Source organism: Myotis daubentonii, chromosome 19 (genome assembly GCF_963259705.1).
Source record: "Myotis daubentonii chromosome 19, mMyoDau2.1, whole genome shotgun sequence".
NCBI lineage: Eukaryota > Metazoa > Chordata > Mammalia > Chiroptera > Vespertilionidae > Myotis > Myotis daubentonii.
In genome coordinates, this window is record NC_081858.1 from 2,339,321 (window position 1) to 2,365,918 (window position 26,598).

General features: G+C 61.2%; 1 protein-coding gene across 1 annotated transcript in view; it reads left to right on the top strand.

The window, feature by feature from the left end:
• SORL1 (sortilin related receptor 1) overlaps positions 1-26,598 on the top strand; it is a 146,088-nt gene that overhangs the window by 83,227 nt on the left and 36,263 nt on the right. Inside the window, exons 22-31 of the mRNA XM_059676766.1 lie at positions 3,169-3,342; positions 6,576-6,689; positions 10,800-10,922; positions 12,475-12,594; positions 16,715-16,840; positions 19,868-19,975; positions 21,067-21,198; positions 22,872-23,015; positions 23,614-23,748; positions 24,587-24,742. Of these exons, the coding sequence (XP_059532749.1) occupies positions 3,169-3,342; positions 6,576-6,689; positions 10,800-10,922; positions 12,475-12,594; positions 16,715-16,840; positions 19,868-19,975; positions 21,067-21,198; positions 22,872-23,015; positions 23,614-23,748; positions 24,587-24,742 (1,332 nt within the window). The remainder of the gene's footprint in view (positions 1-3,168; positions 3,343-6,575; positions 6,690-10,799; positions 10,923-12,474; positions 12,595-16,714; positions 16,841-19,867; positions 19,976-21,066; positions 21,199-22,871; positions 23,016-23,613; positions 23,749-24,586; positions 24,743-26,598) is intronic.

Consider the following 26,598-nt stretch of genomic DNA (forward strand, 5'->3'; position numbering starts at 1 on the left):
GTGCTTTTGGCTCTTGCCTCTTTGCATAGGAGCACTTGCTCTTCGTGTGAAAATGTTAGTATTTTATAGACACAACCCATGTGAAAATATTCTGATTGAATATTTTCCAAACATTCAATTATTGTTCAGTTTCTTGGCATATTGGGTGATGTGTCATCTTTTTGTTACAGGATAGGAGAGGGGCTCGTGTCCCCAGTTGCTCGTGGAAGTGGGGTTCTTGGGGTGCCACTGGAACCAGTATTTCAGAGGCCCCCAGGGAGGATGAGACAGGGTAGAAGCTGTATGTCCATGGAATTCCCCCTGGGTTTCCACAGCCCCCACCCCTTCGTCCCGTCACAGCAGCGCGGCTGGGCTTCAGCAGAGCGAGAATCAGAGCCCGTGTCCAGGGGGTCCTGTCCTTGTGGGAGCTGGGACCAGCCCAGCACCAGCTGGCTCAGCTTGTGTCCCCTGCAGGCCACCGTCCATCGCGTGTGGGGCCCGCGTGCCGTGGGCCACCGTCCATCACGTGTGGGGCCCGCGTGCCGTGGGCCACCGTCCATCGCGTGTGGGGCCCGCGTGCCGTGGGCCACCGTCCATCACGTGTGGGGCCCGCGTGCCGTGGGCCACCGTCCATCGCGTGTGGGGTCCGCATGGCACATGGCTGTGGAGGAAACGCCGGCAGGAAGCAGACAGGGGGCCCAGGAGCCAAAAGCCAAGCACAGCGAGAGCTGGGGCCTGGGAGGGAAGCCCTTTGCTGAGGGGGTTACTATTCACTCCGGTCCTCAGGCTCGCAGTGGCCACACCCGCTCTGCCAGCCCTGCCCGTCCCCAGGGCATTGACACCCAGCACCTTCCCTGTGTCACTGGGCACGTGGCTGGGGGGGTGCGAGGGGCGGAGAGCGAGAAGCTGTGGCTTCCTGGTGAGACTGCCCCACGGACATGTCTGCAGGGCCTGGCTTTTCCGGGCTCCTTCCCCGGAGGAGGAGCGGGCTGACTGCAGCGGCCTCACCTTGCGCACAGTGTGTGGGTGCCATCCTGTGGAGTGTGGCCCCTGAGTGGCAGCCCCGCATTCCCGCCCGCAGCCTGGCCGTGCCCCTGAGGGGAGGAGTGGGCGCCCCTGTGGAGCAGAGCTGGCGGCTGGCGCAGCCCGCGTGTCTGGCCTGTCTGCCGGGGTCGGCCGTGCTGTGGGGCCGTCAGCCTTTAGGGTTATGAGGTTGCGTGGGGGACCCTTGGATGTTCGTCCCATGGTTTTCCCTCCGTGGGTGGGTGTGTTCTATCTGTTTAGTCGCGTCTTGTAATCCGGGGCCTTGCCTCTGGGAGGTGGCGATGTTTGTTGTTATGTGTGCCGGTTAACGCAGATACGGGGCCCACACATCCAGATGGCCCATCGCCGGCACTGCTGGCCACGGGTGAACCCCGTCTTCCAGCCGCAGGCACAGATGGCGTCCGGCTGCAGGGGACAGGTCACCGGTCTGATGCTGGCCGGTCTCTGCCTGTGAGGGGACAGCGGGAGGCTCCCCATGGGCTGAGCTTTATCAGAGACACACGTTTATTTTTTCCGTCTTGATGCCGACGAGCCCACAGGAAAGGGAAAGGGCGCCTCTCACAGTCGGGGCGCGTGCTGCTGCTCCGTGGCCCGCCTTCCGTCGCTGCAAAGGTTTCTGCTCCTCTGGCGTCCGCCCCAAAGACACTGCATCTAGGGAAGCACCCTGCGCCCCGGCTCAGCCAGAGTTCTCTCCAGCACGGGGAGGGCTAGGAGCTCCGTCCGCCGTCCTCTCAGAAAGCCGGGAGGACGTTTGGACACAGTGGGAGGGATGCCCACAGACTGGTCTGTGTGTGGGTTTGTGGTGTGGCAGCAGAGCCTGATGAGGCCTGTGACAGGTTCCTCCCCCTCCTCCTCTTCCCCTGCCCCTCCCCTCCCCCATCCCTCTCCCTCTCCTTTGCCTCTTCCCTCCCCCTACCCCCCTCACCTGCCTCTCCCCTCCCCCTACCTCCCTCACCTGCCTCTCCCCTCCCACTACCCCCCTCACCTGCCTCTCCCCTCCCCCTACCCCCCTCACCTGCCTCTCCCCTCCCCCTACCCCCCCTCACCTGCCTCTTCCCTCCCCCTACCTCCCTCACCTGCCTCTCCCCTCTCCCTACCCCCCTCACCTGCCTCTCCCCTCCCCCTACCTCCCTCACCTGCCTCTCCCCTCCCCCTACCCCCCTCACCTGCCTCTTCCCTCCCCCATCCTCCTCACCTGCTGCTCCCCTCCCCCTACCCCCCCTCACCTGCCTCTCCCCTCCCCCTACCTCCCTCACCTGCCTCTCCCCTCCCCCTACCCCCCTCACCTGCCTCTTCCCTCCCCCATCCTCCTCACCTGCTGCTCCCCTCCCCCTACCCCCCTCACCTGCCTCTCCCCTCCCCCTACCTCCCTCACCTGCCTCTCCCCTCCCCCTACCCCCCTCACCTGCCTCTTCCCTCCCCCATCCTCCTCACCTGCTGCTCCCCTCCCCCTACCCCCCTCACCTGCCTCTCCCCTCCCCCATCCTCCTCACCTGCTGCTCCCCTCCCCCTACCCCCCTCACCTGCCTCTTCCCTCCCCCATCCTCCTCACCTGCTGCTCCCCTCCCCCTACCCCCCTCACCTGCCTCTTCCCTCCCCCTACCTCCCTCACCTGCCTCTCCCCTACCCCTACCTCCCTCACCTGCCTCTCCCCTCCCCCTACCCCCTTCACCTGCCTCTTCCCTCCCCCATCCTCCTCACCTGCTGCTCCCCTCCCCCCTGCGCCCCTTTCCCCTCCCCCCCCGCCTCTCACCTCCCCCCTCTGCTTCTCCCCTCCCCCTCCCCTGCATCTCCCTGGTCCCTGGTGCTGTCCAGCCCGGACTCCCTCCTCTGCATCCTCCAAGTTGGTCTTGGCCTCCACAGGTGGGGCTTGCCCTGCACCACCCCTACGCCCCCAGAGGACTTTTCTCCCGCTCAGCTCCCTGGTTCCCGAGTTCCGTCAGCCTCCCGTTCTCTGGGGACTCTGGTCTGCAGGGCGTCGTGTGGGCAGGGACTTCCCTGAGGCTCTGAGCAGAGGGGTCCCAGGAGGGCCCCGCACGGGCCACTTCCTCTCGTTCTCAGCCTCACACGGGGGTGTCTGAGGAGGAGGAGCTGCTGTGGGGCCTCCGGGGTGAACACGTGTCCCTGACTCTGTGCCTCCCCCAGGGAGCAACGCCTGTGTGCCCAGGCCCTGCAGCCTGCTGTGCCTGCCCAAGGCCGACGGCAGCCGGAGCTGCAGATGTCCAGAGGGCGTGGCGGGCACCCAGCTCCCGGCCGGGGACCTGCAGTGCGAGTGCCCCGGGGGCTACCAGCTGAAGAACAACTCCTGCGTGAAAGAAGGTGCGATGCTTCCCTTCCCTCCCTCCCCCTTCCCCCTCCGCCCCTCCCCCCTCCCCTTTCTCTCCCCCTCCCCCTCCTCCCCTTTCCCTTCATCCTCCCCTTCCCTCTTCCCCTTTCCCCCTCCTCCCCTTCCCCCCTCCCCTTTCTCTCCCCCTCCCCTCCTCCCCTTTCCCTTCATCCTCCCCTTTCCCCCTCCTCCCCTTCCCCCTCCCCTTTCTCTCCCCCTCCCCTCCTCCCCTTCCCTCCTCCCCTTTCCCCCTCCTCCCCCTTTCCCCCTCCTCCCCCTTTCCCCCTCCTCCCCTTCCCCCCTCCCCTTTCTCTCCCCCTCCCCTCCTCCCCTCCCCTCCTCCCCTTTCCCCCTCCTCCCCTTCCCCCTCCTCCCCCTTTCCCCTTCCTCCCCCTTTCCCCCTCCTCCCCTTCCCCCCTCCCCTCCTCCCCTTCCCCCCTCCCCTTTCTCTCCCCCTCCCCTCCTCCCCTCCCCTCCTCCCCTTTCCCCCTCCTCCCCTTCCCCCTCCTCCCCTTCCCCCTCCCCTTTCTCTCCCCCTCCCCTCCTCCCCTCCCCTCCTCCCCTTCCCCCTCCTCCCCTTCCCCCCCCCTTTCCCCCTCCTCCCCTTTCCCCCTCCTCCCTTCTTCCTCTCCTCCCCTTTCCCCCTCCTCGCCTTTCCCCCTCCTCGCCTTTACCCCTCCTGGCCTTTCCCCCTCCTCCCCTTTCCCCCTCCTCGCCTTTCCCCCTCCTCCCCTTTCCCCCTCCTCCCCTTTGCCCCTCCTCCCCTTTCCCCCTCCTCGCCTTTCCCCCTCCTCGCCTTTCCCCCTCCTCCCCCTTTCCCCCTCCTCCCCCTTTCCCCCTCCTCCCTTCTTCCTCTCCTCCCCTCCCCCCTCTCCTTTCCTCCCCTGGCTCCCTCACTCTCTATTCCCTGACATCTTTGAGTTACTGAAATGCCCCCAGTGGAAACAGCACCACTGTGTCCGAGCCTGCACACACCTGGCTCAGGGTCCACCGTGGGACTTCAGTCCTCATTCAGGACAGCCCTGAGCTGTGATTTAAAAACTAGAGGCCCGATGCACGAAATCCATGCAAGGGGCTCGGCCCTCGCAGCCGCAGCGGCTCGCCTCAGCCCTTGCAGCCCTGGCTTCGTTCAGAAGGTCGTCCAGAAGGACATCTGGAAGGTCGTTTGGCTGTCCGGTCTAATTAGCATATTACGCTTTTATTATTATAAACTAGAGGCCCGGTGCACGGAACTCGTGCACGGGGAGCGGGGTCGGTGTCCCTCAGCCCAGCCTGCACCCTCTCCAATCTGGGAGCCCTGGGGGATGTCTGACTGCCGGTTCAGGCCCGATCCCACAGGCAGTCGGACATCCCGCTCACAATCTGGGACCACTGGCTCCTAACTGCTCACCTAACTGCCTGCCTGATCGCTCCTAACCACTCTGCTGCCAGCCTGCTCCCCCCAACTGCCCCCCCCCCCCCGGCCTGATCACCCCCAACTGCCTCTGCCTCAGCCCCACCGCCATGGCTTTGTCCTGAAGGATGTCCAGAAGGTCTCTTGGTCTAATTAGCATATTACCCTTTTATTAGTATAGATAAGAGCTTATGCTTTTGGTTTAACGTTGTGAGAAATGCTCACCTGTCCCAATACCTGACAGATGTGTGACGAAAACGAGACCTTTAATACGTTCTCGCAAGAGTGGGTGTTGGGACGGGCACATGGAGCAGCGATCACAGGCTATTTATCCCGAGGGTGCGAGTCCCTCCTCCGGCTCCTCATTGGCTGAGCACCATGGTCACCTGTTCCCTCATAGGTCGCCCAGGTCTGCTCTCTCCCATTGGGCCATTTAAGAGGATGGGCTGAGGCTTTTTCCAGTTGCCTCCCCCCCCCACCCCCTAGTTGAGGTGGGCGCCCCTGGGGTTTCCACCAGGATGCTGGCCCACGCCCACAGTTCTTTGTTTGTACATCCTCTCCCCTCCTCCCCACATTCTGTGCGCCCTGGGGAAACTCCGTGACGCTTCCATCCAAAGCCGGCCATGCTGGGGCGGACCACAGAGGCCCACTTCCCACAGTGCCCGGTGCAGGGCCCTGAGCTGCCTTTCTCTTGTCTGGCCACTGCTCTCCTTGCTCGTCCCTCCCCTAAGCTCTCTAGCTTCCTGTAAGTTGGACCAACTGGACTAGGAGAAAGAACTGCTTTGACTCCACCTCCCCCGCCCGCCCCGCCCCGCCTGGAGCCCTGAACTTTCTGGCCTCGCGTCCCTATTCCCATCCAATGGCTGTAGCAGCCTCATCCCTCTCCCTCTGAATTTGAATCCACGGATTCTAACTTTTCCCCTGGAAAGCTGCTTCACCGTCTTCCTGTCTAATTGTACCCTCCCCACTTCCTGGTCCTCAGCCGCCTCCTCCTGCCCCTGAGCTGGGTCCTGGAGGGGCCTTGCTGGGAAGCACCCATTCAAGGCCCGAGTTTCCTCCTCCTTGGGCTCCAGGCTCTTTGCTTTGTGAGGTTACACCCCCCCCCCCCCCCCCCCCCCCCGCCTCGCCAGCAACTGCTTCATCTGGGGCATGAAGCCACCGCTGGTCTCTGTTAGAAAGACAAATGGAGGAGGAGGAGCCTCCCTTTCAGGCACAGGAAACTCTTCCGAGCTCTGGAGGGCTTTGGGAAGAAACGTTGACACCAAGTCCCGGTGAAGGGGACCCGCCCTCTGTCCCGACAGAACACCCAGAGTCCCCAGCCCGGGCCCTGCTCGCCTGTTCCGGACCGCGCTGAGCAACGCCTGCATCTGCGGGAGGGTCCTAACTGCTCGCTTTAAAGAAAAACCCTCACGGGTGGTAAAGAAAGTCTTCCTAACCTTGGTTGGTAAATTGAATGTATGTAACTACATTGGACACACATAGCTACAGACACACTCAGCACGTGTGTTTGAATGCTGTGTGGACGCGTGCATGAGGGAGCCATTAGTATTCTGTGGCTTCGGTATATGGTTCCTCTACCCACTGGGTCCAGGTGGCGTCATCACGCTCCTTGTTCGTCATCGTGCCCGCCTGCAAACACCCCTCCTGGCCTCTTCTCCTGGAAGTGTGACTGGACGAGGAAAGAGGCTAGAGGCCGCGGCCCTGCAGGCACCTCTCTTCTGCTTTACGCTCTAGGCAGGCCATGAGGAAGAGAAATGGGAACTCAGGAGAGACGGTCTGGTCCAGCTGTGAGCGAGAGTAACCTTGGCTTTGTTTCTCCCCTCCCGCCCACAGAGAGCACCTGTCTCCGCAGCCAGCATCGCTGCAGCAACGGGAACTGCATCAGCAGCGTCTGGCGGTGTGACTTCGACGACGACTGCGGAGACCTGAGCGACGAGAGGAACTGCCGTGAGTCCCGGAGGGGCCGAGTGCCCAGATGTTAAGCATTTCCCGTTACACAGAAGGCTGGCCAGCTCGTGGGTGGGACTGGCCATCGAGGGCAGTGACTGTCCATCTTTTTCATCTCATGGCACACACAAACTAAACCAAAAAGCCGATTTTTTGCTGATCCGACAAAAATAGCTATAACTTTGATTCGTTCTCGCTGTACCGGATGGCTATGTCGTCCGGTCGTGTTGGCTGTTGTCATTTTTATTGGACAATCTAAGGAAGAGAGGCCAGTGCCCTGACGAACAGGAACTGTGTGCTTAAACGTTCCTTTGGCACACCGGCTGAGAACCGCAGGTCCCGGGTGCTGGCTGGCCGTCATGGTTAGTGACGCATGCAAGCGGATGGGGTTGTTTGGAGGAGAGAACACACCTTTGTATGCCCAACTAGATATGTATTATTATTTAAAACAGACCCACATAGATCATTGTAAGATGTTCACAGATAAGCATCACGCGGCTGAAAGTGGGAGTCGGCAGCTGGCGACGGGGCAGGGACAGGTGGCGGTCTGGGTCTGTAGGTTCGATGCTCGCCTTTGGGAGGTGGACCAGGTGCTCCCCGAGCCTGCAGGTGAGCAGAGGTGACCGAGCGTAGGAGGTGGAGCCGCAGGTATGAAAGCTGTAGGGCAGAGTGGATGTGGCCTGGCCTGGAAACGGGTGTGGGTCGTGGAGACCTGGCTAGGAACCTGGGGCCGGGGGCATGCATGGGGCTGGCGCAGCAGGCGTTGAGAGCTCTCAGGAGGGAGGTGGGACCCTCGGACTGAGAGGAGGAACCTTCCCTTTGGAGAGGTGAGCTGTGGGCAGAATGAATCGGAGGGGAAGGACCAGAGCTGGGAAACTTCTCTTCCAAATGCTGTGTCTTTGGAGCCCAGCAGCGCCATTGTGCGGTCCCAGCGTGGTCCGGCAGGTGTGTGTGCATGTGAATGTCGTCTTGGACGGTGAGCACCTACTGCAGTCTCTGATCCTGTTCAGCAGGGTTTACAGACAAGTTTAGCCTCTTCAGTCAGTTGTCAGTAGCTTTGCCCTCTGTTAGTTATATGTTCGCACCCCTACTCAGCAGTATTTACGGAGACCCATTGTTCCGTATGGGGCCCTGGGGCGGACTGGGAGCTGGGTGGGCACAGTGTAAAGTCAGAAGGGGAATTATAAAACACAGCCTGCCCTAGCTGGGGTGGGTCAGTGGATAGGGCATCAGCCTGCAGACCGAAGGGTCCTGGGTTCAATTCCGGTCAAGGGCACATACCTCGGTTGTAGGCTCCTTCCTGGCCCAGGCCCTGGTCGGGGCTCGTGCAGGAGATAATTGATGTGTTTCTCTCATAAATGTTTCTCTCCTTCCCTCTCTCTTCCACTCTCTCTAAAAAAAATCAATGGAAAAATATCATCGGGTGAGGATTAAAAATAAGTAAATAAATACAGTGAGCAGCAGCGATGGATGTGAGGACAGGGAGCATGGGGCACCCAGGTCACACTGGGGCAGGTCCTCCCACAGAGCCTGCAGGTGAGCAGAGGTGACCGAGCGTAGGAGGTGGAGCCGCAGGTATGAAAGCTGTAGGGCAGAGTGGATGTGGCCTGGCCTGGAAACGGGTGTGGGTCTTGGAGACCTGGCTAGGAACCTGGGGCCGGAGGCATGCATGGGGCTGGCGCAGCAGGCGTTGAGAGCTCTCAGGAGGGAGGTGGGACCCTCGGAGTGAGAGGAGGAACCTCCCCTTTGGAGAGGTGAGCTGTGGGCAGAATGAATCGGAGGGGAAGGACCAGAGCTGGGAAACTTCTCTTCCAAATGCTGTGTCTTTGGAGCCCGGCAGCTCATGGCCACTGTGTTCTGAGGAGGATGCTGGAGGCTCCGGCTCTGTGTTCACCTGGTGTCTGGAGGTGTGCGTGGCCGGCATCCACCTGCAGAGCCCCTGCCGGTTCCCAGCCTCTCTGGGACGCAGCAGGGAGCGCCCACTCTCCTCCCCCTGCAGGTCGGGCACTGCCCATCCTGCCTATGGAGACACAAGGACATGTTCTTCTGATGAGGAGAGCTTCCGAGGCCAACCTCGGGGAGCACTACCTCTGCCTGTGGGTTCTGCTCTGCAAACCGACACTGAGAACCCCTTTCCCTCCAGACCCCCAGGAAGGTCTGATATCTGTGGGGGAGGAGCCAGAGCGCCTCAAACACAGTGATCCAGGGCAGCAGCATGGGAGCTGACCTGGAACGGAGCCTGTCCCAGAGCAGGCGGGAGGGGCCTGCTCCTCAGAACCTGCACTTCGCAGGCACGCTGCCCAGCCCTGATGAGGTGCCTTGGAAGCAGAGGCGGGGGGATTTCGGGACCTCGTGGCCAGTGGCCAGGGGCTCCTCCTGGGGTCCTGGGCGTTGGTTTCGGCTGCAGAGACCAGCGTGGGTCTCACGGGCTCCGTGTTCCGAGAGAAAGCACCCCGGCCTCTTCAGGGTGCTGCCTCCAGCCCTGAGCTCTGCCGTTGGGTGAGGGTGCCGCTGGCGCGGGCCCTCCTGGTGGTGAGAATGTCAGCCTGGGCGACCTTCCCAAGGCCCGAGACTTGCCTTCCGCTTGGCTCAGCCCAGCTGGTCAGGTGTAGCCGAGTGAGGAGGTGAGTGTGGGGGACCGTAGTGTGGGGCTGGGGATCAGGGGCACCCGTGCCTCTGTGCCCGGCTGTGTTCCCCCACTGAGGCGGCGGAGAGCAGCGCCGCGGACATGAGGGCACGCACAGGAAGCCGGGCCGAGGGACCCACTGTCTGGGAGGCTAGGGAGGCATCCTGTCCGCTGCCAGGAGACGAGGGGTGACGGAGGGAGCCAGGGGTGTGGCCAGCACGTCCCCCTGCCCTTAAGCAGGCTCCTGTGGGGTCCTGTCAGGAGCTTGGGGTTTAGATGTGCATCCCCTACAGTCTCGGCATCCTTGCATTTACCCTGCTCCCACCACAAGCTCAGTCCCAGAGAGGAAATGGAGCCTCAAGTGAGAGCCGCCAGGGATGCTGAGCTGCAGTGTTGCCACAGCTTTTCACCTTATGCCCACCACCCCCTCCCCACCTCCCCGTCCCAGGCTGGGCCACACCCTTCCTTCTACAGCTGCTCTTCCCCCCCCCGCCCCCCCACTGCCCAGCGGCCTCTCCCCAGGCCTTTCCCGCAGGCTCTGGCTCCCAGGGGCTGTGCTCGAGCCCCGACAGCTGCTGTTTAAAGGGGGGAAGCTAATTCGGCCTCGGAGTGAGGGCAGGAGGATGGTGAGGGAGAAGTGACATTATGTTCACACCCATTGGGTGGTCTCTGACCCACACGTCTTCTTATTCACCATCATGGTGACACCGTGAGGGGGTGTTGTCTTCATTTAACAGGAGAGGGAAGGAAGCAAGGCACCGACACGCGGCCACGGGCCTTTTTCTCCTTTCATCTTGTTGTTGTTGTTGTTGTTAAATCCTCGCCTGAGGATATTTTCCCACTGGTTTTAGGGAGAGTGGGGGAGAGAGGGAGAGACAGAAACATCGATGTGAGGGAAATACATCAGTGGGTTGCCTCCTGCATGCACCCCGACCAGGGCCTGGGCCAGGGAGGCGCCTGCAACCGAGGTACGTGCCCGGAATCGAATCCAGGACCCTATGGTCCGCGGGCCGACGCTCTACCCACTGAGCCACACCAGCCAGGGCTGCCTTTCCCTCCTTTTACTGTGGAGCACAGAGGCTTGGGGTCACCGTGAACTGCTTGGCAGGAGGCGGAGTCCGTTCCTGCTGCAGATCCCCCTCCCCTCGACCCGCGTGCACACGAGGACGTGCAGCTTCCTGGGGGGCCCTGGGCTGCTGGTGTGGTTTTCTCGGTCAGGGACCTCCGGCCACTTCCTTGGGCACCGCCCATCGGAGGGGGTCTCGGGACGGAACCCCCATCACTCGCTCTCCAGCCAGACGCTTCCGCCTGTCGCAGCTCCGACCCCGGCGCTGTGGCTGTACACATCGGGCTCTCGCCGTTTGTTCTTCCATAGTCTGTTTTGTTTCCGTTGCTGCTTCTTTTTAAATTGATTTTCCAGCGGGACGTTTGTATTTGGGGACTGAATTGCAGCTCGTGAGTGTGCCATCTCTCTCCCATCTCAGCTACGACCGTGTGTGACCCGGAGACGCAGTTCCGCTGCCAGGAGTCGGGGACCTGCGTCCCGCTCTCCTACAAGTGTGACCTGGAGGACGACTGTGGCGACAACAGCGACGAGAGCCACTGTGGTAAGGGGACAGGTCTGGCTGCTCCCAGGAGGCCACACGGGGTTCTGAAAGCCACGTGGGCGTTACGAGGCCCCGCTGCCCACCCTCCGCCTCGCGGGGGCCTGGCTCGCCCGGGAGCAGCGCCGCTCACCACGCAGGGATGCCTCGAGCGTGGCCGCGACAGTGGGAGGGGGTTCTGATGAGCTCAGTGCCTGTCAGAGCCGAGCCGACGGCCCTCACCTCTGGGTGGCTGGGAGGTCAGCCTCCTGAGGACACACATCTGCACTCTGAGAACTGTGTTATTTTTCTTCTTCTTTTTTTTTAATGGTTTCAGAGAGGAAGGGAGAGAGAGCCAGTCCTGGGGCTGAGCTTGCGTCTGGCAGGGCCTGCTCAGCAGCAGGTGCTGACTCACAGGGACTAGGCTCCTGACTGCCTCTCAGAGCATTTTTGAGGGGAATTACATACAGTTTTTCATCTTTGTAGAAATATGAAGTGCAGAACAGTCTGTGGGATGCACGGCTGTTTTCCCTTCTTTCCGCCCATCTCCTCCTCGACACTGGAGGGGTCAGTGCTCAGGAGGTCTGCTCTGGTGGGAAGGAAGCTGCGGGTTGCATTGCTGACGGCATCTCCCTCCCTCCCTGGCACATGTTTGACCATCGAAGCCACAGCACCTTCAGACCCCGCCCGTTAGCTGGTCCTCAACCTGCCGGGGCGCCGGGGTCCCTCGCAGGCCCCGCCTTTCCCACGCATGGCCGCGCCTCCAGCTTCCCGAGCATCCTGGCTCCTGAGGAAGACCCGCGAGGCCGCCACGCTGGGCCAGAGGCCTGGCTGCTACCGTTGTTGAAACCACTTTAAAATCCCGTTTCTCCTTTTTTAGTGTGTTTTTATTGATTTCCGAGAGGGAGTGAGAGGTGAATATAAGAGAGACTCATCCATCGGCTGCCTCCTGCATGCCCCACACTGGAGATCGAGCCTGCAACCCGGACATGTGCCCTGGCCAGGAATCGAACCGGGGACCTCCTGGTTCACAGGTCGACGCTCAACCGCTGAGCCACGCCGGCCCGGCTAAAATTCCATTTCAAGGCGTGGCTTCAGTGCCACGCTCAGGACACCGTCCCGGGGCATAGCCTCCTTCCAGGTCCTGGCAGGCCGGCTGCCCCCTCCCTCCGGGACAGCCCGCAGCCAAGCCCCAGGCCCCTCTGTGGGCAGGTTCAGCACTGACCCTCCCCTGAGCTAAGCTCCCTCGGGACTGTTCATTGCTCCTTTTCTGCGGCCACAGGCTCTGGCTCTGGAAGCTTCTGTGTCTTTAATTCCACTTTCTGGGCAGCTAGAGGGTGCTTCCCTCCTCCCCATCAACAGATGTGGGATGAAGGTTTGTCCAGTGCACGGAGCTGATGGACGCACTGAGGGGGTCTCAGCGCACTGGCCCAGCGGGCCTCCTCGGCGCCTCCCTCCCTGGTTAGTTCTCGCCTGCTGCCGGGGCCGTCGATGGGGCTGGGTGCACCGTGACCCTCGGGACTCGGCTGCAGGGGCCGAACCCGCACGCTGTCCTCACCCCTGGTTTCACCTGCAGAGACGCACCAGTGCCGGGATGACGAGTACAACTGCAGCTCGGGCCTGTGCGTCCGCGCCTCCTGGGTGTGCGACGGCGACAATGACTGCAGGGACTGGTCCGACGAAGCCAACTGCACGGGTCAGTGTCCGCTCGCGGTCCTGGGTCCTGGGTCCTGGGTCCTGGTCCTGGTCCTGGTCCTGGTCCTGCTCCGCTCCTCATGGGCGCCTGCGGGGGCCCAGCGCCTGGGCTCTGAGAAACAGGCCCAGACACCACCCATCAGCACTGCTCCACAAGCTGGCCCAGCCGCTCAGCACGAAGGCAGACCGCCCCGCGTCCTGCACTGGGGTCTCCTGGGAAAGCGTTCTGTGAACTGAGCGTGTCCCGAGTGCACGGCGTTGGTTGGCGTGCGGGCTCGAGCTGCGCTTCCTTCAGGAGCAGTCAGCAGCTCCGCGCCGGCCCCTCGTCTGGGGCCATGCGTGGAGGGCACTGAGCCGGCTCATGTTTCTGAACCTCGGGCATCACGGGTTCCCCGACTTTGAGAACGTAAACGGTGCTTGCATCTCTTTGGGGTGAGCGTTCATTAAAGATGAACCTGGAAACAACACGGGAACGTCAGCGAAGGCTGGTCCTGTGGTGTGAGGTCCAGGTGCTGTTCTGGTTCTGCTGAGGAACAGCTCTTCCTGTGACCACTCGGCTTTTGTGCTGGCTGAGTGCGGAGTGCGTCTGCAGCTGGGGCGGGGGGTGGTGGGGGGGGGCGGCGGGGCAGAGCTGGGGACGTGGGGGAGGAATGAACAGTACTTCGGTGCCTCCTGTGGACGTCCCCGCACCCAGCTCCACACTGCCCTCCGGCCGTGGCTGTGCTCCCACTGCCTCCCGAGGGTTCTCCTTCCTGCCGCCTGGGGGGGCGGGGGCGGGGTCAGGTGTGAGCTCACTGAGGTGTGGGCCTGGCGCTTCACGTCCTCGCCAAGTAAATGGTGCAGCGCCCAGAAAACAGGCCGGCCGCCGACCTGCTGCCCCGCCGCCTGTGGTCTGTGCGGGGCGTGCTCCTTGCTTTCCGCGCCCCCTTCGCTTTCCGTGGAATTGAGGCGCTCCCCCCCCTCGGCATCAGCTGTGACCTTGAACACTGACGTGTGTGCTTTACCTGTCACTCTCTGTGTGTTCACCGACTTGCTGTCCCGGACCCGCGGGCGTCAGAATGCTTTCATCCTGATCGCTGCACGCAGGGCCAGTACTTAGCACTTAAAACACTGAGTACCTCGGGTTTCGTTCTACAATTCAAAGCCCTACAGTTAGTAATTCCTGTTATTTTTTAGTGATAACTCACTGGGGCACCTCCCTCTTCTCCAGTTACCTTTGCTCTGTAACCGGTGCTCCCGTGGCCCGCAGTGTTCCTGAGGGGTGAACTCTGAGGTTCTGTTGGTGTAATCACGCCTCCGTTTCACGCTCGGTCCTGAGCGCGGGTGCACCTCACGTCCTGGTGCGCGGTCCCTCCCGTACGTGCCTCCGTGGAGGCATTCTCTCTCCTCCGGGCTGAGGCCAGTCCTCCTGAGGGTCCTGCTGAGCGCGATTGGCACCGTCTCCAGGCTCATCAGCGTGCGTTTTGTGTGCGTGTGAGGCTGGGCTGTTGCGATGCAGTCCCCTGCGAGGTGTGCATCATTTCTAAGCTGCTGGCTTCCTTTCCAGACGACGAGGACCTGCTGTTCTCCTTGGTTCTGGGACGTGGCAGCCTCGTCTTCTCGGCGTGTCTCCTGCTCGCTCAGGGCTCGTCCTCCGTGGCCGCAGCCGCACTCCGTTCTGTCGCTCGCGCCTCCCGTGTCTGTGCTGTCGCTCCGTCGGCTGGAATTTCCTTTCCCTTCTCAGCTTCCCTTCTAGGCCAGCAGTTCTCTGTCCAGCTAAATCCAGCCTGCTTCCCACACGCCAGCCGAGCTGTTTCTGTGTCCCATGTTCATCTCTGGAATTCTGTCTGGGTCTCTTGCAGACCTGACCTCTGTGTCAGCGCCCTCGATGCTTTGGATTGCTTTTTATGTCATCGCCGTTCACGTTGTGTGGACATCAGCGTTGTCCCCGCAGAGCAGGGTTCTGTGGTGCTGAGGCCCTGCTTCTCTCACCGCCATGGTCACGCTGCCCTGCCCGCGTGGTTGGTTCATCTGTGAGGGGGTGGAGAGGACCTGCCGCGTGTGGGACAGTGGCCTCTGGGAGAACCCGGGTTGTCCTGGCTTTGTGACTGTTCCTCCGGCAGCTCTTCCCAGTCTGACTGTCAGTCGTCTTGCCGTGTGAGGGATGGCTCTTTCCCTTCCCCAGACTCTTCAGTGTGTACCAGTGTCTCTCACCCTGTCATTAAACACACTGCTTACCGGACCCTCAGTCTCGGGGAGCTCGTAGTTCCTCAGAAGACGGGGCGTCAGGAAGGCGAGTCCGGGCACGCGGAGATCGCGCTGACCAGTCAGGCTCTGTGCTCGGCCGCTGTGGGGTCTGGCGGTCTCCACTCGCCTCTCAGAATTCCGGCTGGAAACCCGTGAGCCCTCCAGAATGGTTTCAGTTAGACACGAAGTGCATGGGCCGCACAGCAACAACCAGGCCCGTGCAGAAATGAGTTCCGGCAGGCGTCTTATGAGAATGAGCAAGGCTTTGGTGAGCGACTTGTTTAAGGCTGTCAGGCTTGTAAAGCCAATAAATCAAAATGTTTCCAGGCAACGGCTGTTACTGGGGAAGGCTCCTGCCACAGGCCTGGCACAGTACTCCTCTGCCAGGGGCAGGTCTGCTCTAAGGGCCTGCGTGGACCGAGTGCCGAAGTCGAGTGTTGAGGCGTGTGTGGTCTGGGTGCATGCTGTCAGGCTCAGCGTGACCTTCAGAGAGAGGTGAGGACAGCAGTGACAGGCCACCTGGCTTGCAAAGTCAGGCTCTCTGTATTCAGACGATTGCAAACAGCCTCAGATGCAGGAGACGTTCCCGAGAGCTTTGGAACCCGTGTTCCCGCCCGTGGGCAGCGTATGGCGAAGGTCTCGCCTGGACCAGTCACCGCCGTGTGCGCTCCACGGCCTGTGTGTTGTTGTTGTTGCTCCTCTTGTTGTGAAGACGTCCCAGCCACGTAGAGAAACGGGCCACGAGCCCGTCCAGCTCGGTTAGGCCGCGTGAGGCCGTGGCGAAGAGGGCGGCCGGCTCCCGTTCAGTAACGGGCAGACAGGAGCCCTCCCGAGGGGGGAGCTGATGGAGAGGGCAGGAGGGGTGCTGGCTGGGTTGGAGGCTGAGCGTCTACATTTGACCTGGGCTTTTTGACAGATCTATATTTTTATTGCTTTCAGAGAGGAAGGGAGAGGAAGAGAGAGGGAGGAACATCAGTGACGAGAGAGAATCATGGATCAGCTGCCTCCTGCACGCCCCCCCACTGGGGATCCAGCCTGCAACCCGGGCATGTGCCCTTGACGGGATTGAACATGGGACCAATGCTGTCCATTGAGCCAAACCAGCGAGGGCCTGACCTGGTCCTCGCCCGAGGCTTTGAGATGTTTCTCAATGACTCGCTGTGACCGCAGCCCCGCGTGCCCAGGAGGCTGTTTGCTGACCGCTCACCAGCCGCCCCCTTGCCTCCGTTCTGTGATGGTTGCCGTGGGTACCAGCGACCCTGGTTGCCTGGCAGACGTTGCTCTCAACGGTCCAGAGAGGTAGCCAAGTCCCGGTTCTGGGCTTGCTTTCCTTGTGACGGTGGAAAATCTGTTATGCTTTTGGACGTAAGGTTTTCCACGTTTGAAACTGGGCAGTTTATTTGGAATCTAAAGTCACAGCCTTTCCGAGCGTCCAGGTCCTTCGATGGCAGGACAGTGAGTGACACTGGCCGGACGGGGCGGGCGGGGCGGGGCCAGGCACCTGCACCTGCCGCAGAGTCTCCGGTCGTTGGGGCCAGCAGGAGCGAGGGGTCACGTGAGAAGTAAAGTAGCGAAGATGAGTGGAAGCACGGGCTCTGGCCCTGGGCAGCCTGGTGCCAGTCCGTGCCCCCCTGTGCCTGTGGGCATGTGTCTGAGTCCCCAGGCCCGTCCCAGCTGCCGCAGGGGAATGGTGCTCCCCCTGGTGGTGGAAGCACAGCTTTTAGCAGGTCCCTCTGCTTGTGTAACATGGTGATCCCACCGCCTCAGGTGCCGCCCTGCAGGAGGCTGTGCCCACCACTCACTCAGGCGCCAGGCAGCCCCTCCTCAGCAGCTCCTGGAGGTCGAGGGGGAGTGAGAGGAGGGCGCTGACTGTTCTCTCTTCTCGTTGCCGGCAGCCGTCTACCACACCTGTGAGGCGTCCAACTTCCAGTGTCGCAACGGGCACTGCATCCCCCGGCGCTGGGCCTGCGACGGGGACCTGGACTGCCAGGACGGCTCTGACGAGGACCCCGCCAGCTGCGGTAAGTATGCACGCTCGGTCCGCTCCTGGGCATCTCTGGCGTCCACTGCTCAGGAAGAAGCAGGACATGAGCACTGCCCTGCTGTGCCCAGGTGCCCACATTGACAGCCAAGTGTGCCCAGGTGCCCATGCTGACAGCCAGGAGTGCCCAGGTGCCCACATTGACAGCCAAGTGTGCCCAGGTGCCCATGCCGACAGCCAGGAGTGCCCAGGTGCCCATGCTGACAGCCAGACATGCCTGGGTGCCCACGCCAACAGCCAAGTGTGCCCGGGCGCCCACAGTGACAGCCAAGTGTGCCCGGGTGCCCACGCTGACAGCTAAGTGTACCTGTGCCCACAGTGGCAGTGCCATAGGACACACGGGATGTGGTGCAGCCAGTTCCCAGGCAGGCACGTGGCTCAGGCTTTCTGCGCAGCTTTGAAGGAAGTAGCTGGTACTTTGCTGCGGCTCAGAGAGCATGGCTCCTAGCCCCAAACAGGCCTTTCTCCGCATAATTGACGTAAACAGAATCCCGAGATAGTCAGTCGCCTTCACCACAGAACGGCTGCCGCAAAAGCACCGTCTAGAGAATGCTGCTTCGCACCAGAGCATCCAGGCTTCCTGCCCTGCCCCGCTGTCCGTCTGCAGAAAGCCCTCCCGTGGCTGCCCTTGGCTCGGGTGCGCACAGAATTCTTGGCTTCCGGACAGTTCTCCAGCACCAGCTGGGGCCCCCTGGCCTGACTGTGGCACTGTTTTCCTTGAGCTACTCGCATCGGACCTCACAGATTCAGGGCTCAGTCCTGCAAGCCTCCCTGCGCCCCGCGCCCCCCCTGCCCCACTTTAGTGCCCATCCCAACCCCAGCTTCCCCTGCACTCCTGCCCGAAGCTGTGAGCCTGGGCTCCCAGGACTCCCTGCCTGGGTTTGGTCATTTGCTGAAACGTCTCACAGACCTCAGAGAAACACTGGTTTATCATGGAAGGGATGACGGAGGGTGGAGGCGAGCATTGGACAGAGAGAGGCACAGGGCAGGTGTGGGAAGGCGGCAGAGCTCCGTGCCTCTCCAGGTGCCGCCCCAGCCCCCCAGCCCCACCAGCGCTCAGCAGCCTGGACACTCTGGGCCCAGACTCTGGTTCTATGGAACCTTCACCACACGGCCCGCCTGGCGCACTCCCCGTCTCCATCCTTCTCTCCTCCTGGAGCAGGGAGGTGGGAGGACCCGCTTCCTGACCTTGTGCAGGAGCCGCCGGTGTGACCTAAGAACAGGACACTCGTGTCCACCAGGGAAATGCGAGGGTTTTAGTAGCTCTGTGCCAGCAGCCAGAGGCAGAGACCAGTGTATTATTCCCATTATTTACACCGTACGGTCCAAACTCCCATGGAATGGGCGACGTCTACGCGTTGTTATGCATCTGTGCTTGTGCAGTTAGCACTCCAGTGGCCGATGTGTGTTCCCGTCGTGTTACTATCACTTCCTTAGCTGCACCCCGGCTGGACCTCCAGGTGTGTTCAGTGTCGCCCTGGTTCGCATAGTGAAACTGCGCATGTCCTGGGAACGAAGGCGTATTCTTACTCTGAGATGTAGCCGTCCCTTCGTCTGCAGGGTTGGTCCCAGGGCACCGGAATTGCGGCTGCCGCCGGCCCCCAGCCTCGGGCCCCGTTCGGGCGTCTCCAGGTGGTCTGGCAGGGTCCACGTTTCCACTGGTCCCGTGTTCTCATTAGCGGTTCCCAGTCGCTGTCCTGACAGGCGTGTCCATCCGAGATGCGCTGTGTCTCCCGGGGCCCTGGGCATACCTCTTCCCTTCGCTTTCACAGGCTTCACGAGTGGGAGTCATCTCATGTCATTTTAATTTTATACTTTTCAACTTTCAGACTCTGGCCTATCGCTCCAACTGCGGCACTCATTAACGGTTTCTGTTTGATGTCTCCCAAATAATTTCTTAGGAATGATTACTTTTTACAGGATTAAAGCATATTTTCTTTTCTTTTTTTTATCTTCACCCATGAATACCTTTCCATTGATTTATTGATTTTTAGAGAGAGTGGAAGAGAGAGGGAAAGACAGAGAGAAACATCGATGTGACAGAAACACATGGATTGGTTGCTTCCTGCAGGCTCCCCAACCGGGATCCAGGCCAGGGAGGAGCCTGCTACCGAGGTTTGTGCCCTTGACCGGAATCGAACCTGGGACCCTTAGGTCTGCAGGCCGACGCTCTGTCCGCTGAGCAAAGAGGCCGGGGCTTAAAGCACATTTTCCTGCCTTACCCCCGGCCCTCCTGGTGCGGGTCACCGAGGCTGTGTGCGCTCGGCCACCGGGGACCTGCTGGCGTGGCTCTGCTCGGGGAGCTGACGGGGCTAGATTCTGTGCTGAGGCGGAAACCCACGTTTCTGCACGTTTCTGGGACAAACTTTATCCAAAAGGGCTTTGGCGTAGAATTCATAAAGAATTCAGAGTGAGTGATGGAGGAGAACTTCCAACACCAAGGTTTCTAATCAGGACGACGTTTTCTCTTCTCTTCACTGAAGCTTTTACTCTTTAAACAAGACGGACTTGAATTTTTTGAGTGGGGAACACATTCACATGGTTTGAAATGGGAGAAGTATTGAAGTTGCACAGTAAACACTTTCCCGCCCAGCTCCCACCTGTGCGCCCAGGAAACGGCAGGGGCCCTCCGCACAGCCGGGCGCGTGCCGGCTCAGGTCTGCGCGCCGTTTGCTCCTCCACGAGCGTGTGCGCTGCCTGTTGTTTGCACCTGCGTTTCACACGCCTGAGCGAGGCCATGTGTCCACAGTGCTTCTTAGCTCTTCCTGGTGGTCAGTGCCCGCTGGCTGCACACTCGGGTGCTCCGTGCGGGCAGCGTCTCGGGGAAGGGCCGGCGCTGACGTTGCTTTCCCGTGCGGGCAGGCTGCGTTTCCCCAGGCAGCTCTGCTGGCCACAGCGCGCACACCTGTCACTGAGGGCGCGTGACAAGCTGCCCTCGGGGGCGGGACAAGTCTGGGCCTCCCGGCGCCTGCGTTTCCTCATGGCCACGCTTCTCCTTCCATTTCAGAGAAGAGGTGCAACGGCTTCCGCTGCCCGAACGGCACCTGCCTCCCCTCCAGCAAGCACTGCGACGGCCTGCGGGACTGCGCGGACGGCTCCGACGAGCAGCGCTGCGGTGAGTCCCCCGGAGCGCGCTGGTTGGGTGTGGAGAGAGTACACTGTGGACGAATCTCCGTGGTAGCGACGTGTCCTTCGCTTTAACCGCGCTGCCCCTGACTGCGAGGGAAAGTCCCCCGAGAAGCAGAGCCCCTGGAGGGGCATTTGGTTCGGGCTTGTCTCCTGCGGCGATGAAGGCTGGCGAGTCAGAACCTGCAGGTGGCTGGAGTGGGGGTGGGCGCCCTGGTGGCTGAGGCCGAGTCCAGGCCCCCGACTGACCTCTGTGTTCTCCTGTGGCCTTGGCTCTGGGCTTGCATCTCCGGTCTTTCTTCTTGTAAGAACACTGTTCCTGCCTGGCCGGTGTGGTTCAGCGGTTGAGTGTCGACCTATGAACCAGGAGGTCATGGTTCAATTCCTCATCAGGGCACATGCCCAGGTGGTGGGCTCCATGCCCAGTGGGGCATGCAAGAGGCAGCCAATCAGTGATTCTCTCTCATCATTGATGTTTTTCTCTCTCCCCCTCCCTTCCTCTCTGATAGCAATAAAAATGTATTAAGAAAAAAGAAAAAGTAATACTGGTCCTATTGGATCTGAGCTCTGCCCTGGCCCATTTAGCGTCCATTTGCTGCTTTTAACTGTGTTTACTTCATTTACCTTAATTGCCCCTTTAAAGGCCTGTCTCCAAATACAGTCCCGTTGGGAGTTAGGGCTTCAGCGTACACACTCGGGGGAGGTGGGTACAGTTCAGTCCGACACGGGGCCCTCACAGCAGCCTGTCAGCCCCTGTGTGAGTCACTGCCACACCAACAGGGGCTGGGATGTCAGACAGCTTTGGAGTTCGGCTTTGGCTCCGCCCTCCTCAGCTTGCAGAACACTTCCTGCCGCCGCCCGCCTTCCCATTTGGAAGCAGGACAGTGAAAGCTCATGGGATTGTGTTGAGAGCTCAGTCGTGTCCTTTTGCATCAGGTGCTCAGGTCAGGGCTGGCCATAAACCATGTGCTCGGTCTCTGGCGGCTCTCGCGGCAGCTTCCCGGGCGAGCACTGTGCCAGGTATGGGCCCAGGGCCCGCGAGCTCCCACCCTGTGCTCAGGGCCTCTCCTCCCCTTTCAGAGCCCCTCTGCACCCGCTTCATGGACTTCGTGTGCAAGAACCGCCAGCAGTGCCTGTTCCACTCCATGGTGTGTGACGGGGTCGTGCAGTGCCGGGACGGCTCGGACGAGGACGCTGCCTTTGCCGGCTGCTGTGAGTGGGCGGCCCTGGGGGCGGGTTCACGTGGGCAGGTGCTGCCTCTAGTTACAGACTTGATTTTACATTTCCAGTCTTGCATTTCCTTTTTTATTTTCAACATTTTAATATATTTTATTGGTTTCAGAGAGGAAGGAAGAGCGAGATAGAAACATAATGATGAGAGAGAATCATTGATCGGCTGCCTCCTGCACACCCCCTACTGGAGATCGAGCCCACAATCTGAGCATGTGCCCTTGACTGGAACTGAACCGAGGATCCTTCGGTCTGCAGGCTGACGCTCTGTCCACTGAGCCAAACCAGCTAGGGCTGGTCTTGCATTTTCTGAGGAAGACACATGTTTCCTGCTTCAGGAGTCATGCGTAGTAGCTGCTGGTGCACACACAGGAGAGACGGGGTGTGACCTGGGTTTGACGGGCTCTCCTGCCCATCCCTGGAGGCCTCGCCTGCTCGTGGCTTCACAGCTCTTGTCCCATGTTGCCCAGGGTGTCAGCCTTCCTGCCTGTCTCCCGGGACCGGGTGCCCCGAGCAGGCGGAGCCTGGTGTCTGCTGGGCCACCTGCTGGGATGGCCCTGCAGGAAGTGCGTGCAGCATTCGTTGGCTTGGGCGGCCCCAATGAGGGACTATGGACTGCAACTTAAATGTCAGAAATGCGTTTCCTCTGGCCCGGGAGCCTGGGACTCAGGCTCAGAGTGTTGGCAGGTTTGCTCCCCTCCGAAGCCTGTCTCCGGATGGGTAGGTGCCCAGCTCTCCCAGGTTCTCACATGATCTCCCTGTGCCTGTCTGTGTCCCCATCTCCTCTCCTTTGAAGGACCTTAGTCATATTGAGTCAGAATTTCACCCTGATAACCTCACCTTAACTTAAGACCTTATCTACAGCCCTGGCTGGTTTGGCTCAGTGGATAGAGCGTCAGCCCAGACGAGGGGTCCCAGGTTAGAGTCTGGGCAAGGGCACCGACCTTGATTGCTGACTCTCCCCACCCCGGCCCTGGTCGGGGTGCGTACAGGAGGCAACCAGTTGATGTGTTTCTCTCACATTGATATTTCTCTCTGTCTTTCCCTCTCTCTTCCACTCTCCCTGAAAACCAATGGAAAATTATCCTTGGGTGAGGATTAACAAAAAAAATAATAATCCCAAATAATAAAAGCCTAATATGCTAAGTGTCCGACCGTTCGACCAGTCACTATGACATGCACTGACCACTGGGGGCAGATGCTCCAACCGGTAGGTTAGCTGGCTGCTGGGGTCTGGCTGATGGAGACTGGGTGAGATGGGCCCAACATGCCCGGGAGCCCCCCATGGCCCCTCCCCGGCCCTGACCATGCACCTGTGGGGTCCCTCGGCCTGGCCTGTGCCCTCTTGCAATCCGGGACTCTTCAGGGGATGTCGGAGAGCTGGTCTCGCCTGATCCCCGCAGGCCAGGGCGAGGGGACCACCCCCCCACCCCACCGGTGCACGAAGCCGTGCACCAGGCCTCTAGTAAATAAATAACGACCTTATCTCCGAATCCTGCGATACAGGGGACGCCTTCACCTCTGACCTGCTTTCGGGCTTCTCCAGCAACAGTCTCTGGGTGGAGACTCCCTCTTCCTCCTGCCGCAGCCGCGTCACTAGGAACTCTTTGGTGATGAGGTGGCCGGGGTCTCACGGACATTTGTCTCTTGTCCAGCCCAAGACCCCGAGTTCCACAAGGATTGTGACGAGTTCAGTTTCCAGTGTCAGAACGGCGTGTGCATCAGTGTGGTCTGGAAGTGCGACGGCATGGACGATTGCGGCGACTACTCGGACGAAGCCAGCTGTGGGGAGGCCGCAGGTCTGTGCCTCTCACGCCTGCTCTGGGGCCGCGGCCCCTGTGGTCGAGGAGGGGCCCTCACTAGCGCCCTTGCACCCCACCTTCCCGCCGCCTCCCTTGGCAGTATTTCCTGCCAGTTCTTGAATCTCCATGTAGGAAACTGCGTGTGAACTGGCCCCGACCCCTAGCAGGGCTAGAGGTGGCTGATTCCATTTCACTGAGTTGGGGACTTGGCGCTCTGTGAAGCGTGGGAGGGAGGCGTTACGTGGTAAATGTTGCGGAGGAGGCTCCCCTCCGCTCCTACAGGTCGTAGATGCCAATGGAATCGCACCACTGTTACCACTGTGTTAGCAGGAGCAAGGCCGTTCCTTTGGTAACGTGTGAAAATTGAACACTCGGTGTCATTTGCGAGATCCATGGACGTGTGGGTCCGAGACACCCGAGTCGGATCCGGGAAGGCGGGCTCTTCCTGAGTGTGTCACCGCTGGGTCCCAGAGGCTGCCTGGTCCACCTGGTGGCGGGCGGCTGCCCTGGGACTCCGTGCGGAGGCGGCTGTGCGTACAGCGCAGCTCCACGTTCACGCTGGGCGGGGCCCACAGCGGATGCTGTTTTTCCCCAGAAAGCCCCACCGAAGCCCCCAACTGCTCCCGCCACTTCCAGTTCCGGTGTGCGAACGGCCGCTGCGTCCCCAGCCGGTGGCGGTGCGACCGCGAGAACGACTGCGGGGACTGGTCCGACGAGGAGGCCTGTGTAGGTAGGTGGTCCCAGCGCCGCCCACAGCCGGCCTCGGGGGGCCCGGCCCCTTTAACTCGGGGGGTAGCTCTCTGAGTTCTGTCCCCTTCTTCGTTGGATACTAGAGTGGCTGCCTCTATTTCTGGGGCTACGCACCCCCAGTTCACAGGTGCGGGAAGGACCCGGGGCCTGGCTACTCCTGCTGTGTGGCCTGCAGACCAGAGCCTTGGTCTTTCCTCAGCGCAGTCAGAATGTCCGACCTCACCCAGAGCCGCATTTTACCAGGCTCTTCGGGGGCCACGTGCCTGGAGCCACGTGCCTGGTGCTTCAGAGCCTCGGTTCCACCTGCCCTGGTGCCCCGGGGCCTCGGAGCCATGTGCCTGGTGCCTGATTGGACCCAGGTGCCCGGGGCCTCGTTCCACGCGCCCTGGTGCCCCGGGGCCTCGGAGCCATGGCCCTCGGTGCAGTCGAGAGGCACTGAGGTGCGGTGCATGCCCCCCCTTTTGCTTTTGGTCTTCTTGTCTCTGAGCCAGGCCTCTGGGTGGCTGTCGTGGGTGGAATTAACCAGAACAGTGTTCCACCCCCCACCTGTGCATCTGACTCACCTTCCTTTCAAAGCAAACGCATCCGAGTGTTCTTAGCTCAAGTCAGATGCAGCAGGTGAGGGGCTCTCCGGAGAGGAAAAGCAGGGTCCGCTCCGACCGCCAGGCTGGTGGTTTTGAGAGGAGCTGCGATCAGAACCTCCTGGGCATGGAGCTGGGTGGTGCAGCTGACATGGGCGTCCACACGAGCTTGGACCTATTTTGGTCTCAAATTGAACTTCTTGTAACTCTTTCTGTTTTTTCTTGATGTTTCCTCAGATTCACAGGTTCTGCCCTCCCCCACTCCTTGGCCCTCCACGTGTCCACCGAATTACTTCCGCTGCAGCGGCGGGGCCTGCGTGATGGACATCTGGGTGTGCGATGGCTACCGGGACTGCGCGGACGGCTCGGACGAGGAAGCCTGCCCTTCGCCCGGTGAGTGCAGCGCCCTCTGCCCGGCACCAGCTCTGCAGGGCGGACCTTGGGGTCACCCTGGCACTACTCTGCTCTGCGGGGAGGACCTCGGGGTCACCCTGGCACTGCTCTGCGGGGAGAACCTCGGGGTCACCCTGGCACCTGCTCTGTGGGGCGGACCTCGGGGTCACCCTGGCACTGCTCTGTGGGGCGGACCTCGGGGTCACCCTGGCACTGCTCTGTGGGGAGGACCTCGGCGTCACCCTGGCAGTGCTCTGCAGGGAGGACCTCGGCGTCACCCTGGCAGTGCTCTGCGGGGAGGACCTCGGCGTCACCCTGGCAGTGCTCTGCAGGGAGGACCTCGGGGTCACCCTGGCAGTGCTCTGCGGGGAGGACCGCGGGGTCACCCTGGCACTACAGGGCCAGGCTGGTGCCCGCTCTCTGGGACTTTGAGCTCAGAGGCCAGGCTGCTCCTCACTCCAGAGCAGGGGACTCATGGGAACTGGAACTGGGGTGTCTCGTCTCCTATAATTGCCCTGTGATCTTCCGGCCAGAGAGGGCAGCCTCCCGTCTCCCACCCGCTGCCTTGGGGCACCTTGCTCTCCTCCCAGGAACTGCCATGGAGCGGTGCAGGGGGTGGGGTGGGGGTGTTGGTGTTGGTGTGGGCGGGGAGCCAGGTTCCCTGCTTGTGGCCGGCTCTCCTACTGAAAGGCGGGGGAGCCCTGCCATCTAGTGGCCGGACCGGCGGCGGCTGAACGTGTGCAGTGGCCCGGCCGCAGGAGGCTGGGACACAGGAGACCCCACAGGAGACCCTGTCCGGTGCGCCCTTAGCTGCATCCAGAGGCAAGGGCGCCGCTTCAGGCTCCGTTATCCCAAGAGCTGTTCGCCAGGGTTTGTTGGCAAACTCCTCGGCCGCCGCCTGCTTTTCCTCCCGATGAGCCCACGCCGCTGCCCTGCCCTGTTCGGAGGCTTCAGGGCTCCCTTTGTCCTCGGTCCAGGGGCGAGGCCAGCCCCTGCCCTGCCCACGGCTTCTCACACCGCGCTGGGCCCGCTGCGGCTCCGCCCCTGCTCGCACCCGCGTTCCTTCCGCCCGGTTTGCTTTGTCAGAGTCCTCTTCCTCCTTGACCTTGGAGGACAAGCTTCCCCTACTTCCCTCCAGCGACGCCCACCGTCCAACAGACAGGGCATGGGTTTCCCAGCTGGAGAGACCAGGATGTGGTCAGTGTTTCTCCGAGCCCGAGCCCCGCTCCCCTGCGACCGAATTCCGGCGGGGGTGGGGGGGTGGCCATAAAGGCACAGGCGCAGGGCTCAGGTGGAGCCAGGAGCTCCCATGTGCTCAGGCCATGAGTGCGGGATTCCTCCTTCCAGCCCCTCCTCACGGAGCCTCTGCATGGTGTCGATCTCTTTCCCAGCCTCAGTGAAGTGCCTTCTGATTCTTGACTGATCGGCTGGCCACTGCTTCCTACATGTTTCATGTGTGTGAATATCTTCTGCCCACAGTGATGTGTGTGCCTTGTGGGGGGTCATGCATGCTACGTTGACTCCATCACTGTGCGTATCACAATAATAGGCAAATAATTAGGCGTCCCGTACATGCTTCTCAAATTAAACTGATGGGAAAACCCCCAAAACAAAACACTTGGATCCCCCCAAGGCCCGCCTCCCTATTCAGTAACTGGATCATCCTTCTCTCAGTGTGTTTGAATATTGAAACTCTGATGCAGACGTTAAGAACTAGCGAGTTCCGACTGATCCCATGAATGAGCCGACTCCTGGTTAGGTGTCCCTCAGCTTTCGTGAAGATTTGTGTTTCTGATGCACGTTGTTGGAGCACCTTTGGCTCCGTGGTGTCTCGCTGTCGCATGTCACTCAGTGGG